The sequence below is a fragment of the Teleopsis dalmanni genome, chromosome 2, assembly GCF_002237135.1.
Source record: "Teleopsis dalmanni isolate 2A chromosome 2, ASM223713v2, whole genome shotgun sequence".
NCBI lineage: Eukaryota > Metazoa > Arthropoda > Insecta > Diptera > Diopsidae > Teleopsis > Teleopsis dalmanni.
In genome coordinates, this window is record NC_051847.1 from 132,621,214 (window position 1) to 132,637,756 (window position 16,543).

At 28.4% G+C, this 16,543-nt stretch overlaps 2 protein-coding genes and 1 long non-coding RNA gene across 3 annotated transcripts in view; 2 read left to right on the forward strand and 1 right to left on the reverse strand.

The window, feature by feature from the left end:
- LOC119675015 (DNA cross-link repair 1A protein-like) overlaps window positions 1-16,543 on the reverse strand; it is a 367,032-nt gene that overhangs the window by 38,073 nt on the left and 312,416 nt on the right. The gene's annotated exons all lie outside the window — the stretch shown is intronic.
- Window positions 19-3,595, forward strand: LOC119675014 (DNA cross-link repair 1A protein-like). Its single transcript, XM_038086182.1, has 4 exons — window positions 19-1,245; window positions 1,316-1,427; window positions 2,301-2,751; window positions 2,816-3,595. The coding sequence occupies exons 1-4, from the start codon at window positions 123-125 to the stop codon at window positions 3,521-3,523; spliced, it is 2,394 nt and encodes a 797-aa protein (XP_037942110.1). The 5' UTR covers window positions 19-122; the 3' UTR covers window positions 3,524-3,595.
- Window positions 7,514-16,543, forward strand: part of LOC119675028 — a 112,918-nt gene continuing 103,888 nt past the window's right edge. Inside the window, exon 1 of the long non-coding RNA XR_005252218.1 lies at window positions 7,514-8,281. This is a non-coding gene — a long non-coding RNA (uncharacterized LOC119675028). The remainder of the gene's footprint in view (window positions 8,282-16,543) is intronic.

Sequence of the window (16,543 nt, forward strand, 5' to 3'; positions counted from 1 at the left end):
CATAAATCAAATTTATAAAATTTGCTTAGATGGCGAGTATCTCATCTACTATACTCACTTAGCGCCAAAACTTCCATGGTGTTTTGACAGTTATTAGTTTTTCTACAAGTGTTTTAAGGGATATGGAGGACATAGGGCGATTAAAAATACGCAGTATTAGTGAACTAATAGAAGTAAAAGTAATTAAACAAACAAAAGCAGATAAATCAGCAAAAGCTACTAGAAAAAAATCAACGAAAAATGATCAAAATAATTTTCAAGTCTCTTTGGATGTTGGTAATGGGAATATCATAAATATCAATACACCATTAACAAATGACAAAAAGATAGATAGTGAAGGAACAATAACAAAGAAGCCCAGAACAAAGAAAAAGGAATTACCCCCTAGTCAAACACGGATTAATAGTTACTTTAAAAGTAGTACCAAAAACTTTGTCGTAAATCATGATTTAGTGCCGACAACATTTGAAAAAGAAAACAAACAAGTAACAAGTGTAAGGAAAAATCCCAAAAGAGAGTGCAATGTCAAAAGGAAAGGTCGTAAGCGTTTATTTGTTGATGACACTGAGTCGGATGCAACAACAACAAGTGCAGTTGTTGTTAATGCTAATAAACCCAAACGGAAAACACCAGTCAAATTGAAAGCTAAAATTGCAGATAACGCCGCAACTACAACGGCCAAAAAGGCTCCAGTGAGAAGCACACGTAAGAAAAGTGCAACCAAGGGAAAAGAAACATCAGTGAATGTAGTGGATTGTATTGATCTATGCACAGATGAAGAATCTAATCAGCCACTATTGCCACTAAGAAGTATTAAAAGCGAGCCATCGCTACAAATCAGTGCTAATAACACATCTATTAATCAAAACAATGAAACTCTGGAAACGAAACTAACTACGGAAATAAAAATAACTACACAGGAAAAAACATCAAATTTAAACCCAAGAGAACCTATGGTTTCAATTGAAGTATATCCTGATAACTACAATATGCTAAACGGTAAGGAAGCTTCCGACGCAAATGTTTTGGCAGAAGAGCAAAGCAATGGCAAACAGACGCGTAAAAGAAAGCCGCGTGTTATTCCAAATTATAAAACCATTGAACATACCACATTCGCAGTAGATGCTTTTCAATTTGGTAAAATTCCGGGGGTTACGCATTATTTCTTAACGCACTTCCATGCCGATCATTATGTGGGTTTAACAAAAAAATTTGCGATGCCTTTGTATGTGACGCCTATAACACGTTAGTATATAGATAATGTGATTTATTATAACGTAAAAGTAATTTTTTTAATTTATTTAATTTTTTATAGGTCGTTTAGTTCAAAAGTTTATAGGCACTGATGAAAAATATCTTCATGAGCTTGAATTAGGGGTACCGCAAACTATTAATGATGTTGAGGTAACCGCTATCAATGCAAATCAGTACGTATTATGTTTTAATTTATATATTTATAGATGATATGATATTCTTATTGCTTTAAATGATATTTCTCATATAATTTCTCATTATATGTATTTTATTTTCGTTTTATTTTTATTATTTTTGTCATAAACTGGTAACACTTCATGCTGAATTATAATCAGGATTATACATCTCAGTTGTTTTTAAAGTAGGTGAGTTCAGTGGTTCGAGAATGTTCAGTTAAATTTATTTACACTAAAAAAGCTGAAGTTCCAGTAACAAAAAAGAGCCCAGCTCAGAACGGATTCGCAACTCTGGTTATAAATAATCCGTTACTCTCAATGTTCCCAATAAATCAACATCGTCACTATCGGTACCGATAGTTTCTCATTAAAGCACCTCCCTTTGTCTCTAATTAAACTTGTTTTAAGATAATTTGCGATCTTGGTATATTATAATATAAACTTACAATCTTGCTAAACTGACCCTTCTACAGTCGCGGCCAAAAAATAGAAAACAATTACAAATTCACTTGTTATCCTTTTTAGAAAAGAAAATATCAGTTGGGTAGGAAACAATATTGTAATTAACAACTAATTTTGAAACATAAATTTGTCCAGTTTAAGAAGTAGTATTCTACTTACCAAAGTTTGTGTATAGAAGATTCTTCAATCCTATCTAGCATGAAGTCCAGACTTGACAGTGATTAATTACGACAAGTGCATCTAGTTGACACTATGGGCCATTATAATTACACAGGAGAGGAGTTTAGTGATGATAAGTCATATCATAATATCAATAATTGAATAAGAAAAATGTTAAGTTAAGTTAAGGGAAAGGTTTTTCAATCAAAATTCAACGTTTTTTTATTTACAAAATATATTTACTTTTAGTTGTCCTGGTGCTATGATGTTGGTTTTCAAATTAACTGATGGAAAATGCATTTTGCACACAGGAGACTTCCGTGCTTGTGCAGAAATGGAATCGGAACCCATATATTGGAATAATGATATCGATACAATATATTTGGATACAACTTATTTGAATACAGACTATGCACTTTGTCCACAACATGAAAGTATTTATAAAACTATTTCACTCATAGAGGAGTTCCAACAAAGAAATATGGACAAACGCATCTTATATGTGGTTGGCACTTATGTGATTGGTAAAGAAAAATTCTGGTGTGCAGTAGCAAACCACTTTGATTTAAAAGTTTGGGCTGACCCTAATCGAAGAAAAGCATTAGACGCTATGCAAATACAAAAATTTACTTCTCGTTTATGTGATAATCCTTGTGACGCTGATATGCATGTTATTCCACTGGGTCAAACAGGATATTTAGTGAGTTTATCAAAGTTTTTCTTGTGATCAATTTAATTTTAATTTTTCGTTATTTTATTTACAGAAACTTTATGAATACTTTCGTCAGTATAATGATAAATATGATATATTGCTTGGCTTACGTCCTAGTGGTTGGGAAATAAGTAAAAAGCCACAATATGGGAAATTAATTAACATATTTGCAATTGAGTATTCGGAACATTCAAGTTATTTTGAATTGGAACGGTTTGTCAAATTTTTAAAACCCAAAAAAGTTATAAGCACTGTACCTACTGGTCATGGTAACAGCGCAACACCGAATGTACCAGAGAAATGGTACAAATACAAAGAAACGTATGGCAGTATGCAGCGAAAATTTCAAACTTCTATAACAACCTTTTTAAAACCGAAAATAATTGATGGGAAAAATAAAAGTTTTAGTAACAAAGATTCTTCAAATATGGTTGTATCACCAAATCATTCTAAAAACAGTAGTAAATCTGGGCCAAAAGAACAAGATGTGGAAAATATAAGAAACAGAAGTAAATTAGTGCAGAATGAAATTTTGAACTTCACTGAACCTATAACTATACCTAATACAGATGAAATTAAAATTGCTGACATAATTACACTATCCTCGGATACAAGTAGTTCTGAAGAAGAATTAAAAAACTGTGTTAAAATGATGCACTCAGCTACAGATAAGCGACTTTCAACTCCTCCCCCTTCGATTTCAACATTGGTTTGGCTATCAAATTTAAATACCGAAACAGATGATGATTTTCTGATATAGCATAGAAAGAATGGAATAATTTTAATTAAAATTATTGATTAGCTTTAATAAATATTGTGTATATTTCATTTAGCGATGTTTAAGTAATTAATATATTTTTAACAAGAAAATGTTTTCAAAATATATATTTTTTTAAATTTTAGTATAGTATTTGTATATATAATTTGTAAGCTAAAAATAAATATAATAAGTTGTTATTTTTTAAAAACTTTATCGTAGCATCGTAGGCTAGAGGTTTTGTATGCAATGTTAAAACTGTAATATATACACACTTTTTAAAAATATATTTTTAACCAATTTGTAAAAGTTTTGGTATAGTTTTATTTCCTTCTATACCGTGTTATGCAATAACCGAATTCCTGATTATATAAACAACATTTATAATAAATGCCTATATCTATTAATTTAGCGTTTTGGTTTATAAGTTTAAAAATATTTTATTTCAATACTTTTTATATTGGTTTTTACATTTTTATTTGGTTTATATTTATTTTTTTTTTTGGTAAAGAGACTTACTAGAATAATAAAGCTATTGTGGTGTCATCAACCACAATTTGCTGACTGCTGAAGTAGCTTATATATTCTAGACTAATTTATCAAAGGAAATTTGGTTTAATTTTAAAATACTTATCAGAATTTTTGGAATTCTCATAAAAACGTTATATATATATGTATCCTTTTACTCCTAGGAGGAGCATAGGGCTGTAACAAATAACTTCCATTCGGTACGATCGGTGGCCAATAGCTTCAACACTCCCCAGCCTTTCCGCATGTGTGACATTTCCGTGTCGGTTTGTCTTCTCCAGGTGAGAGCAGGTCTGCCCCTTTTTCTGCTACCCATCGAGTTCCACTCAATCGCCATTCTTTTGGCGTCACCAATCGGTCTACGCAAAGTGTGACCGATCCATTCCCATTTACGCTTTTTAATTTCGTTTCTCATAGGTGTTTGCTGAGTTAGAGACCATAGACGATCGTTTGAAATTGTATTTGCCCAAAAAACTTTAACAATTTTGCGTAATGACTGATTTGCAAAAACTTGTAGTGCATTGATGCTGTTTTCCATAGTATTCCAGGATTGGCATCCATATAGGTAGAAGGCAAGATTTTATGTTGGAGTTAAATATTCGTATTTTAGTCGAACGAGATAGCTGAGATGATCTCCAGACTTTATTTAAGCGACCAAACGCTTGTTTTGCCTTCTTGATACGGTTCTAAATGCCCGCACTGAATCCACCATTTTTTGATATGATGCTTCCAAGATAGCAAAAGACTCTACATCCTCAAGACAGCAGTTGTTTATAATAAAAGGATCTTGGACGCTAGCATTAATGCGCATAACTTTTGTTTTGGTAACATTGATTTTAAGTCCCGCTCTGTTTGCCGTAGTTATCAAACGATTAAGGTTGCGAGACATATCATTATAACTGTGTACCATCAGACATAAGTCATCGGCGTAATCGAGATCACACAAGCTTTCGAAATGACGGTGTGACATAGTGTATCAAAAGCTTTTTCGAAGTTTATAAATAATAAATATAAAGTTCATCTGCATTTAACAGACTGCTGATTACTCTTAGGCGGTTTATGTGATCAATACAAGACTTGTGTGGGCGGAATCCAGCTTGTTCTCTGCGCAACGTTGCTATTAATGCTGTTGAAAGTCTGTTGGTCATGACATGTGCTATTATTTTATTAATCATGTTCAACAGAGTAATGCCTCGCAAATTAGTTCTTTCTGTGAGATCGCCCTTTTTTGGAAGCTTTATGATAATACCCTCTGTGACTTTGGATGAAAAGTTCTCTGACTGCTAAAAACGTTCTATTAACGGGTGGATGATCTGTGCGCTTGTATGTGGGTTAGTTTTCAGTAGTTCCGGTGCTGAACCGTCGGGTCCTGATGCTTTGCTGTTCTTTAGTGTTTCTATTGCACTTATGATCTCTGCAATATCGGGGCTGGAGGTGGAAATGTTGCTATTTTCAGAATGATTATCGCAGTCGCAGTTCAATTGAGCCTCGGAACGTTCATTTGTTAACATATTACTGTAAAATTTGGTGTTATTTTCAGTAAGCTTTCTAGTAGCTTTGTACATATCACCACTTCTATGTAGTTCAGCTGCGGTTTGAGCTTCATTGGCTACATTACTGCCCCGTTACTATATATTATTTATATATAATATATATAAAAATATATATATATTATATATACAAATAAAAATAACATTATATTATAAAAACGTTACGATAACCTTTACAAGTTCTTATGAACGAAATGATTGATAAACCTGTTAACAATAAAGCGACACTAAAACTACGACATTGTATCATCATTATAAAACTATTATTAACAGAACGACTAGGCATCATTTCGCTTTATACCGAAGCATCGTCATTTCCGAGGAGACGTGAGCTTTGCAACAAAGTTATTTTCAGCAGGCCTTTGTCCGACATTTATAGGTGTGTAAACTATATGCTGAAAAATACAAACAGTGATAAGTAGTTACTTGTCGGTTAAACTCATTTCATTCTAAGATATTTTTGGGTTAACTTTTTATTGCTACACTGGATGCATGTTCCTCATTTAAATGAGCGTAGATAAGGGAGTAGAGACACAGTATGAGATAATACCATCTTAAATGTCTGACAAAGAGTTTATTGTAATATTAAAAAAAAGCTTCTAGAGACATTGAGTGTACTAAGTGGGTGGTAAAGTTATTACCTTAACATAAAAAAAGAGTCCTTGATCAAATGGATCTCATCTAAAAAAAAAAGATTATTTATTTATTCCTAAAAGCAAAAAAACTTTTAGAAATAAATGGAGAACATTTTCACTATTAAAATTTATTCCAGTAATTAGAAAAGGGTGTTAAGATAAAGAGTCGAAAGATAAAGATACTTAGTGCGTTTGGTTGTTTGGTGGTTGGTGTGGATTGTGGATTCTGTGACCAGGGTCACGAGAACTAAGGTTGTAGATAGAAGTATCTGAGTGCTTCCCGTATAAAGCATTTAGAGCAAAGAATCTTAAGTTTACAGTTAAGCTGGCGGTGCCTTTTAATGGTATTTTTTTTATTTTTAATGGTAATTTACATGCTGAATAAAGTTGTGCCTAGGGGATAGCGTTAAGATACTTAAGCTTGTTAACAAGCTAAATTCAGGTATTGTCGAACTACACTTTAATAAGTAGGGTTACGAAATTTCTAGAGGGATATCTACTGTAAATAAATTAAAATGAAGTGAGAACAAACTCATCGTCAATATGTACAAATATTATGTTTATTTTCAATGGGTTTTATTTGAATTTTTTTATTTAATTTTTAATTTTCAATTTTTTTTTATATAATGTTATTACCTATTAACTGAATATAATAAATTACATTATAATTTTTTTAAGCCAAGTAGCCTGTTTAAATGTTTATGTTTAGTTTTTAAAATACATGTTATTACTACTTTTAATCTGGGTGTAGATCCCTTCTTGTTCAAATAATTAAACGTTTAATATTTTTTATTATACTCTATATATTTGACTCTCCTTAAGAGTCATCATCACGATTACAATACGTCCTACTCTTTGTTCTATCGTCAGTACAATATTTATGATGGATAAATTGGAATTTTTTTTTGTTCATAATAATGTGTATAAAAAATTTATATTATTGTTAAAATTAATTTAATAAAATAATAATATAGTTACATATGTACTTGTATATAGAAGTTTTTAAATTTTGACACTTGCCCCTTGCATATTTCAGTTGTAATACATGGTGTTTGTTACTTTTATAAAATTATAACAGTTCCGAGTTAAAATAAATAACTGTAATAAATGCTACTCTGTAACAAGTATATTTACTACAATACTTTTTATAACAGCGGCCAACTAATGACTCTGTTGCCATCCCTGTTATGTTTACAAAATTTTTCTCTTGTTATTTTACATTTTGAGAGCATTTCAATAAACATATTTTGGTTTCTGCTCAGACCGGATTCATTCTGTTTGTTGCTCTTATTGGCGTTGGACGTTGTACGCGACGGTGGCGCGCATATCATGTATAACAGAACAAAGTTGGAGGATTAAGTCATACAATATTATTATTAAAAATATGTATAAGGATGATTTAATTAACAACTTATGAAAAATCTAATTAGTAGATTGTTAATCATTTAAAATGTGTATATGACAAAAAAGTTACATAAATAATTAAAATAACAAAAAATTCTTAATTTGAAAAAATACTGAAAATAAAAATGTAAAACCATTTCTTGTGTTGGTGTTTACAGTTTAAAGTGACGGCAAACTTGGAGAATATTTAACATAAATAAAAAAAATAAGCAATTTACGTTGCTACCAAATACAAACCAGCCAAAAGAATTGTGGCAAGAGCAATTTTTTTTATAATTTTTAAAGTATATTTCCACATTAAATGTTGCTTAATACTTGTTTTTCATATATATAATTTTCTATTTAATTTTTTATTAAAAAGTGTTACAACTCAGAAATAGCTCTTGTAACTTGCGGCAACAATTAAAAAAAGGTCTTGAGATCTTGTTTTCTGTGTGTGTGTGTGTGTATTAGATTTTAGCCGCTACTAAATCCAGTTAACATTTTGGTGTTTATTTTTTTTCTTTGGTTGTTTTTGAATTTGTTGCTATTGGTTGCCATTTTACTAAGTTTGAATAGAAGTGTGGGCAATGAAGTGAGGAGCAGTGCGGTTTGAAAACGATTACAATATTTGGATTTTTAAACGGCAATTTTATTTATTAAAGGTAAGTGAAAATATTGAAATAGTTTTTCTTATTTTAGCAATTGCATGCTTTTTTCCTTTTTTCTTTTGCCTATGTGGGCTGCACTCGTATTTGTTGTTATAACTGCAAGCTGCAGTTATTTCTGGAGTTAAGAAGAAAAAAAAAACAAACAACGAATAAAGAATTATTAAAAAACAAAATTGAAAACAACTTCATAAAGCAGAAAAGTATGAAATAATTTGTAATAAAATGTGCATGTGAACGAATTAATGGAGGCGGAATAGGGTGGCTTAACATAATAAACCTAATACTTTTGAATATCCATGATTCAAACTGCTGTGACCGTTACGTATTGCTTAGCAGAGAAAATTTTCTATTTCCCATTATCTTTTTTTTTTAACATTGAAAATATTTGTAAAAAGGTTTTTTACAGAATTTTTTTGTAAAATTGATCTCTTCTATCGTTTTTTAGTGCTGTTAGTTGGCATTTTTGTGAAATCATTCTTCCGATTTTTAATTGATATAATTAATTCAAATATACTTTTGAACTTCGTTGATGTGTAGTTTATTTCGTACAAATATAATAAGTAAGGGATGTTTGAATGAATGACATAAGTTTTAAATAGGCACATTTTTAAAGTCTGGTTCAATTACTTTAATAAATAATGATTTTTTTTTGATGAAAAAAATATATAAATAAAAAAAGAAATATAAGAATGACATTAGTTTTAAATGAAATAGTTTTATATAGGGACTTTTTAATGTCTGGGTCGATTACTTTCATAATGATGCTAAGGATTTTTTTTTTGATAAAAAGGTATACATTTCCTTAAAGAATTATATAAATAAATAAATGAAAAGAAATATAAGAATAACATTAATTTTAAATGAAATAGTTTTAAATAGGAACATTTTTTATGTCTGGATCAATTACACTAATAAATGATGCTTTTTTTTTATAAAAAAAAAAATATATATATTTTTTCATTTTTAATATGTTAAATGTTTTTCTCTATTTCTTATATTCTGCTATTATAGTCCTCCAAATACTAAATATTCCAAATACTGCTTTCTATATTAACATTACCCGCTTTACCAAAACATACAGTAGCTGTCAGCTAACATTCTTAAAAGTGGCGTATGCAATTGCAACAGGTAGATTTCTTAGAATGCCAGTAAAGCCCTTTATAAGACAAACTACCACAAGCAATTATTTATGGTATGGATTCCTGTTAAGTTCTTCTAAAAATAAAATTAGAATAATAATTAATTATTCTAATTTTATAAGTAATAAATATTTCCAATAATATATAATGGGTTTGAGTTGAACCCAATTAGATGTTACAAATGTATGAATCTGAAGTTTAGAGATATCAGTATTCAAAGAGTGTGAATTAAAAAAAGTTGATATATTACAAGATTTAGTTAGACATACATTACATTTATTTAGCATACATCTATTTTTTCGTGTGTATTTACTATGAATTCTTAAGTTCACCACACGCTTCAGTTTTCAATCTATTGAATTTGTAAAATCATGACCAATGGGTGTGAAGTAATATTTCGATATAATTATTGCACTAATTATATATGTATATTTTGAAAAAATATAAAACTGAAAAATTGTATGAAATTTGAAAGACCTTTTTGATTTTTTTTTGTACAAAAAAAAATTTTCCTACTAATAAAAAAATTCCTAACAAATTTTCAAAAATTTTAACTCCACAAAGCTATTGTGTTAAGGTCCTCATTTATTCTGAGCTACTCCATCTTAGCTATGTTCAAATCATGTTGAGCCAACTTTTATGTGGTCTTATATATATATATAATAGTGATTCAAAAAGAGACAAATTTTAACTAATTTTATTGGTATACGATGATTTTTAGGTTATCATTCTGATTCTTTAGATCCACTTAGGTCTGATGGCCTTTTATAATTCCGTCCATAATTTTCCAAGGACTTAAAACCATTTTGAACCATTATGAACCAAAAGATATTGTTCAGATGGGCGCGTCCTCAAATTAGTTGAGATCATTTAAAAAATTAGTCCTTAAGACGTTTAGCCACAATGCGTTACAATTACTTTTTTCTTCTAGAAAAGATAAATTGATTGCTCTGTAAAAATTTTTTGGTTTTTATTATTTACAATGAATTTTTCTTTTAATGAAACTTTTTTGCTTTCCCACGTGTAAACTTAAAATAAACTGATTATATTAAAATAAATTTCATTCAATTTTACTTCTTCAAAATCAAAAGCTTTCATCTAACGTGCAAGGCTAAAATTAATGTTAATTTGTGATAAAAGTTCTTAAGTTGCTCATATGTCGTTTCTATTCTTTTTCTTCTTCTTCTTCATTTTACTAATCAGAATTGCATGCATACCGGAAAAAACACGTTAAAGTTCAGTAACTTGTTTTTATTATTTTTACCAATTTTCTATCGCACTGATTTTCTACATACGAGTATGGCATACATGCTACTACTTACTATTTACACGTTTTGCTAGGCCCCCTTTTCCAACATATTTTAGCATTTCTCTATTGTGCATTATTTTATTTATAATTTTTTTCTCTAAATGTGCTTTTCTTGGACGAACCTGCATGCAAGTTTACATTCCTCTTATGTTGCTTACACAGTTAGTGCCACTTATGCCTGATGTGGTTCTTGCTGGCTTTGTCTAGCAACAGAGCTGATGATGATGATGAGATGTCATTATAATTATCATTATCACAATCATCATTTTTTTTTTGGTCTATTATCTTAATAATCATTTGTTAACGTCAACATTGTTTACATATTTTAACTCTCTATTTTGTTTTTGTTATTCGTTTGGTTTTTTTTTAATTTCTGTATATTTTTTTGTTGTAGAAAATACTATAAATTATGTACGAAAATGATCAATTAAAGTCGTTATGTACTAAATTATTTTATATAGATATAAGTCCAATAATTCACTTGGAATGGATAGTTTACAATTTCGCACGACCCACTTACATGAATATTTTATAAGCATAAACACTCTTCTATTATATCCTAGATGAGACGAATAAAAGTGCCATTATGTTTGAATATATCTGTAGAAAACCTTTATGTTTACACTTTTTATATTAATAACTACTTCGGATGTATTTAATTATCAAAACTAAATAATTGGAAATAAAATTCATTTTAAATTTGTGATAATAAATATTGTGAGTACAAAGTAATAATAATTATAAAGAAATTATCTTAGATTTAAAGAAGAAGCTCTAATAGAATTTAACATTAGCATGAAAAATTTTTGTTTCTCTTATTATATTTCGGATAATATAATATATATTATGGGATCACATATCATGCTTTCTGACTGATTTCAATTATTTGCTACTCTTCTCGAGTATGTTTCAGTATCACGAGTTTGTTACCGTTACTCCTCAAATACCGTCATCCATAGCACCCTTTCAACGTTTTCAATTTCAATTTGCTTTATTGAGAAAGTAATTATATTTGTAGACTATCATGAATGATGTAGAACCTACCACTGATTTGCAATTATTTTTTATTTCCTAACAAATTTAAACACAATTGGGAGTTTGTTACTGTCAGTGCTAATTAATTGTTTCACAATGTATGTATACTCCGACTCCGTTATTTGTTCTCAGTTTAGTGGTTTTGAGTTTGTATTAATAATGTGTCAATAGTAATTATTATTAATATAATATTAATCGCAGTTACTTAAGCCAATTCTTAGGGTTTTAATAAAAGTTAGTATCGTGCAAGGGGTTCTTTTTTGTTACATATGTTTTGAATGACAAGTCTGTTCCTGACATTTATTAAACCTGGTGCTGCTCACTTTTAGGTATTCAAGGATAAATTATTCATATATGTTTAAACAATTATTTTACAGAAGCTCCAGATCACTTATCTCTTATTAAAAGCTTAATATTATACTTATTTATAACATTTTTTCAACTCATATACTTTCTTCAGATATCTGCAGACCATATTTAAGCAAAAAATTCATATATCATTCCTTGGATTTTTCTTCTCTCAAATACTATTACAACAATTTTAGCTTCTACGTTTGTCAGTGCTATGTTACAAGAACATGTAGGATGAAGAGTGAAATCAAAGACTTGTACTATTTAGTTATTTTTATTTTTCTTAGATAGTATTGACGCCTATATCCAAAAATATTTCAAATCATGCTTCTATTGTCAACCTGACTTCTGATTATAATTTATAAAGTTGTATAATTTTATTAAATGGTTTGCTAGGTAACTGAGGTCGGTAGCAGCTTCAAATTTCAAACTACTGTTGTAAACAATACTGGGTTCTATTATTTTTAAAGATGGCTAAATATATGTATATTTCATTGTACTCATATTTATAGCTCTAGAGTATATATATTGTACTCTAGAAAGAAATTATTTATTTCGTTTGCCTAAGTAAATATATGCATTTGGTTAACACATATATCCACATTTAAACTTTTTTGATTATGCCTTTAAGATAAATGTTGTATACTCGGACAAAGCGGATATCACCAGTTAAAAACAGAAGGCAGGACTTTTCGTGCTATTTGTAATAATCTATTAAACATTAATTTACGATTATTATTATAGATCTTGTAATATCATATATTGATATATAGAATCCGTTATGCTACTCTAAAAGAGATATTTTAGTAGGACGAGAGTCAAAAACTAAATGTCGCGAATTGTTGACGTAAAAGGGGTAAGACTGAATGTTTTGAGCATGCTTTTAAAATTCACAATTTTCATCAAGTACTTTGGTAGAATTTGATTTTTGGTACTACTGTAGTTAAACGTATATTTAATTTAAAAGTTGTTTTATTATAAATGTACCTCGACGACAACAACTAATTTTAAACTAAAAAGAGATACATTTTATTTCTTAACTTTCATTTTTAAATTAATTAAAAAACAAATTAAATTAATTTTAATTTTAACTTTTAAATAATAAAAAGTGTATATAATTTTGTCATTACTTTTACCTTTCTTTTAAGTTATAGAAATAAAGTCAACCAACATAATGTTTTGCTATATCCAAATCTTACATAGATTTAAAAATGTAAAATATTTGTTAATTATTTTGCTATTTAAATTGCAGAAAATGATAATATAAATTACCGTATTTCATATGAAATGAGGCATTATTATTAATAATTTAAAAATTTTAAAGGTATGCATATGTGTAGATTGGCTTTTCCAATTCCTAATGGAATTCACTCAATACTCATGTGATTGTAAATTATATAAATATGTACTCGTATATGTTAATATAAATGAATAAAATACATATTAGAGATATATACATTTAAATTTTTTTTACATTTAAATTTTTTCAACATAGTTGAATATATCGTTATGATTAAAAACGTTATTAGATTGTTCAAGAGTTTACTTGCTTCATAGTCAAAATAGATGACTTTCTTGCAACAAGACTTAAGATGCAATATAAAATTAGACTAAAGAATTTTATTTAAAGATCACTAATGATGGATACTATTATAGATTGCAATAAATTTTTCCACTTAATTTATTACGTTTTAATAATGATAGATATATCTTTAAATACAATTTTCTGCTTTACCATTAACTTCTCAAAGCACATAGACTCACAGATTAAATATAAAATTTTTTTTTACATTAGAAGGGATAATGGTACCCTGCTACCTATAAAATCTACTGCACTATTACTGGAGATAGTATTCTAAGCTAACTAAGAGAAATTATATAAGATAAATAAAGATAAATAAGATAAATAAATTTCCTTAAATATTATTTAAATTCTTAAACAATATTTAATAAGATCAATACTCTCTTAAGAATGGATTTATTTCTTACCTGGTTAGTTCATCTGCCATATCATTTATTGTGTAGGCCAGTAACGAGACTCAAGTTATTTAAATGTCAATTGAAGTTATTACTGTTACATAGTATTTGTCGATAGAATGAGTACTGCAACTCAATTGTTCCAGACGACTTAAACTTACTTTAATCCACACTTTATTGATTAAATACACTATTGGTTTTGGTAACATTTTATTTACAATCTATCTATATAAATAATTGCATATATTATGAAGAAGTTATGTAAATTAACGTGCTCCATTAAGCCCGGTAAACATATTTTTACATCTATACTGTAATATAATTTATAATAATTTAATTTATTATTGACTGAATAGAAGTTCTAAAATCTTTCATTCTATTTTAGAATGAGATTTGTTAGAAGATAGTAATATCACTCTTGTAATATCTGATAATATCAGTCTTTTAATATCTCCAGTTTGCTTTAATAGAACCGCAGAAAGTGGATTAATTTTTCAAATATACAGAATTATATTTCAGAATTACAGGAACATCTCGGTTTTTATAGATGTTTTTGCTACTAACAAACTTAGGAGCCTTTGTAATTAATTTAAGCGGTGTGGGTTGAGATAACAAATATTAATAATCAAAAAGCTATAAATTCTCTTAAGAAATGCAACTTTTAGGCTCGAAAAATAAACCATTTATAAAGTTAGTAATTCCTTAAGTTTTTGTACATTTAAACTTTCTAAAATTTATTTCTAATTAAAATAAAACTGTTTATAGTGAATTTGAGTAAATTGAGCTATGTTATTGAGATTTATTTTGATTAATTTCATTTAAATGCCTACATATTTAGGACTTTCTAAGATCGTTCAAATTTGGTAATCACATATATATATTTTATTTGATGATATTAACATGTAATTAATTCTACATGTTACTATCTAAAATAAGTTAATTTATATTGTATAATATTATTTTTATTCATAAGAGAGCATTGAACTTAGCTGAATTGAAAATAATTGAAGCCTTATAAGTGATAATAATCCATGATCGCTTCATCGATCGTGCAGGTCAATCATTTTTTGCATTCTTCAATTATAGTAAATTCAATATAAATTCATGATATATACGTAAGTTGATAATTACCATTCAAATGAGAAAAATGCATATGTAGGCATAACAATCTACGTACAGATATATATGTATATGTATATAAACTTAACTTAACTAAATATAGTTAAGATATTTAATATCTTGACAACAATTGAGGCAATTGCTGTCGTAATATCAAAATAATCATCAATAAAAATAGGCAAAAATGTTGTTGCTTAATGCAAACGTTGTTGTTGTTGTTGTTGTTGTCAGTATTGTTGTAATCATTTGAAATTATCACAAATCCATCATTGGAAAGTTGTAATAATTGCGGAATGTTGCAATCCAAACTACTTAAGCATGATAAATGCGTTGATGTACTGTGAATAGAGTATAGAGTAGTGAGTATTCATCCCATCCATACGAGAGTTGGTCTTATCGGTAATTAGAGACAAACTTGTCACGCAGTTCAAATGTAATACAGTGTATGGTATTGTTGTTATAAGTAAACTTTTAGACAAGTTAATAGTAATTAAATACTTGTTTCGTTACAAACGATTTTGTCTAATTTCGTCAACTTATTAACCACTGTTTTGCGGCTTATTTGTTGCCTGCCATTATTTGCCTGTTGCCAATTTCTTGTAAGCCGCCAATGCTGATATTAGCTTTGTCTGTGCTATGTTTTCTGAAATCTACAATTAGCAAAAATATTGTCTTTCTATTTATATAAAAATGTATCTATGCGAATTTAGGTTTCACTTGCTGCTGCAAATTGAACTTTTTGTGCTTTTTGTGCAATTTATTTATGAGTGAAATTTCATTTCTTGCCATTTTCATGTTTATTTAATATGAAAACGGTTGCTTTTCGTTCAATTGACGACTGTGAATTGAATTTATATTTATACAATAAATATTTACTAATAGTTTAAATTGTATTTATGTTAGTAAAATTTAAAAGAAAAAATAACTCATGTAATATACAAACAAAAAACCAAAAAAAAAAATAAATGCACAATTTTATGCAATTAAATTTATGATTTTCAGTATCTTGGCGTCACTTTTTTTGTATATAATTTTCTTTTTTGACTTGTCTGAAATAATTATGACCATTTAATGTATTTTAGTTGGTGTGAGTTACACGAAATGTAAGTCAGTCAGTTGTTGCAATACATTTTTATTTATTAATAAACTCAGTCAATAAACTATTTGAGCATGCAAGCCCGGTTTAATTGCTACAGTATTTTCAATTATTTTCAACTTTTCGGTTTTGTTTTTTTGATGGCATTTTGTAAACATAATGCAATTTAAGTTGTTTATTTTTTCTAAATAATTAATATTATATTTGTATATATTAAATTGTATATTATT

Bases quoted from the DNA above. Each gene is read 5' to 3' on its own strand.
- LOC119675014 (XM_038086182.1), top strand. From the start codon at position 123: ATGGAGGACATAGGGCGATTAAAAATACGCAGTATTAGTGAACTAATA. The intron at 1,246-1,315 runs GTTAGTATATAG...AATTTTTTATAG, and splicing joins GTATGTGACGCCTATAACAC to GTCGTTTAGTTCAAAAGTTT. The intron at 2,752-2,815 runs GTGAGTTTATCA...TTTTATTTACAG, and splicing joins TGGGTCAAACAGGATATTTA to AAACTTTATGAATACTTTCG.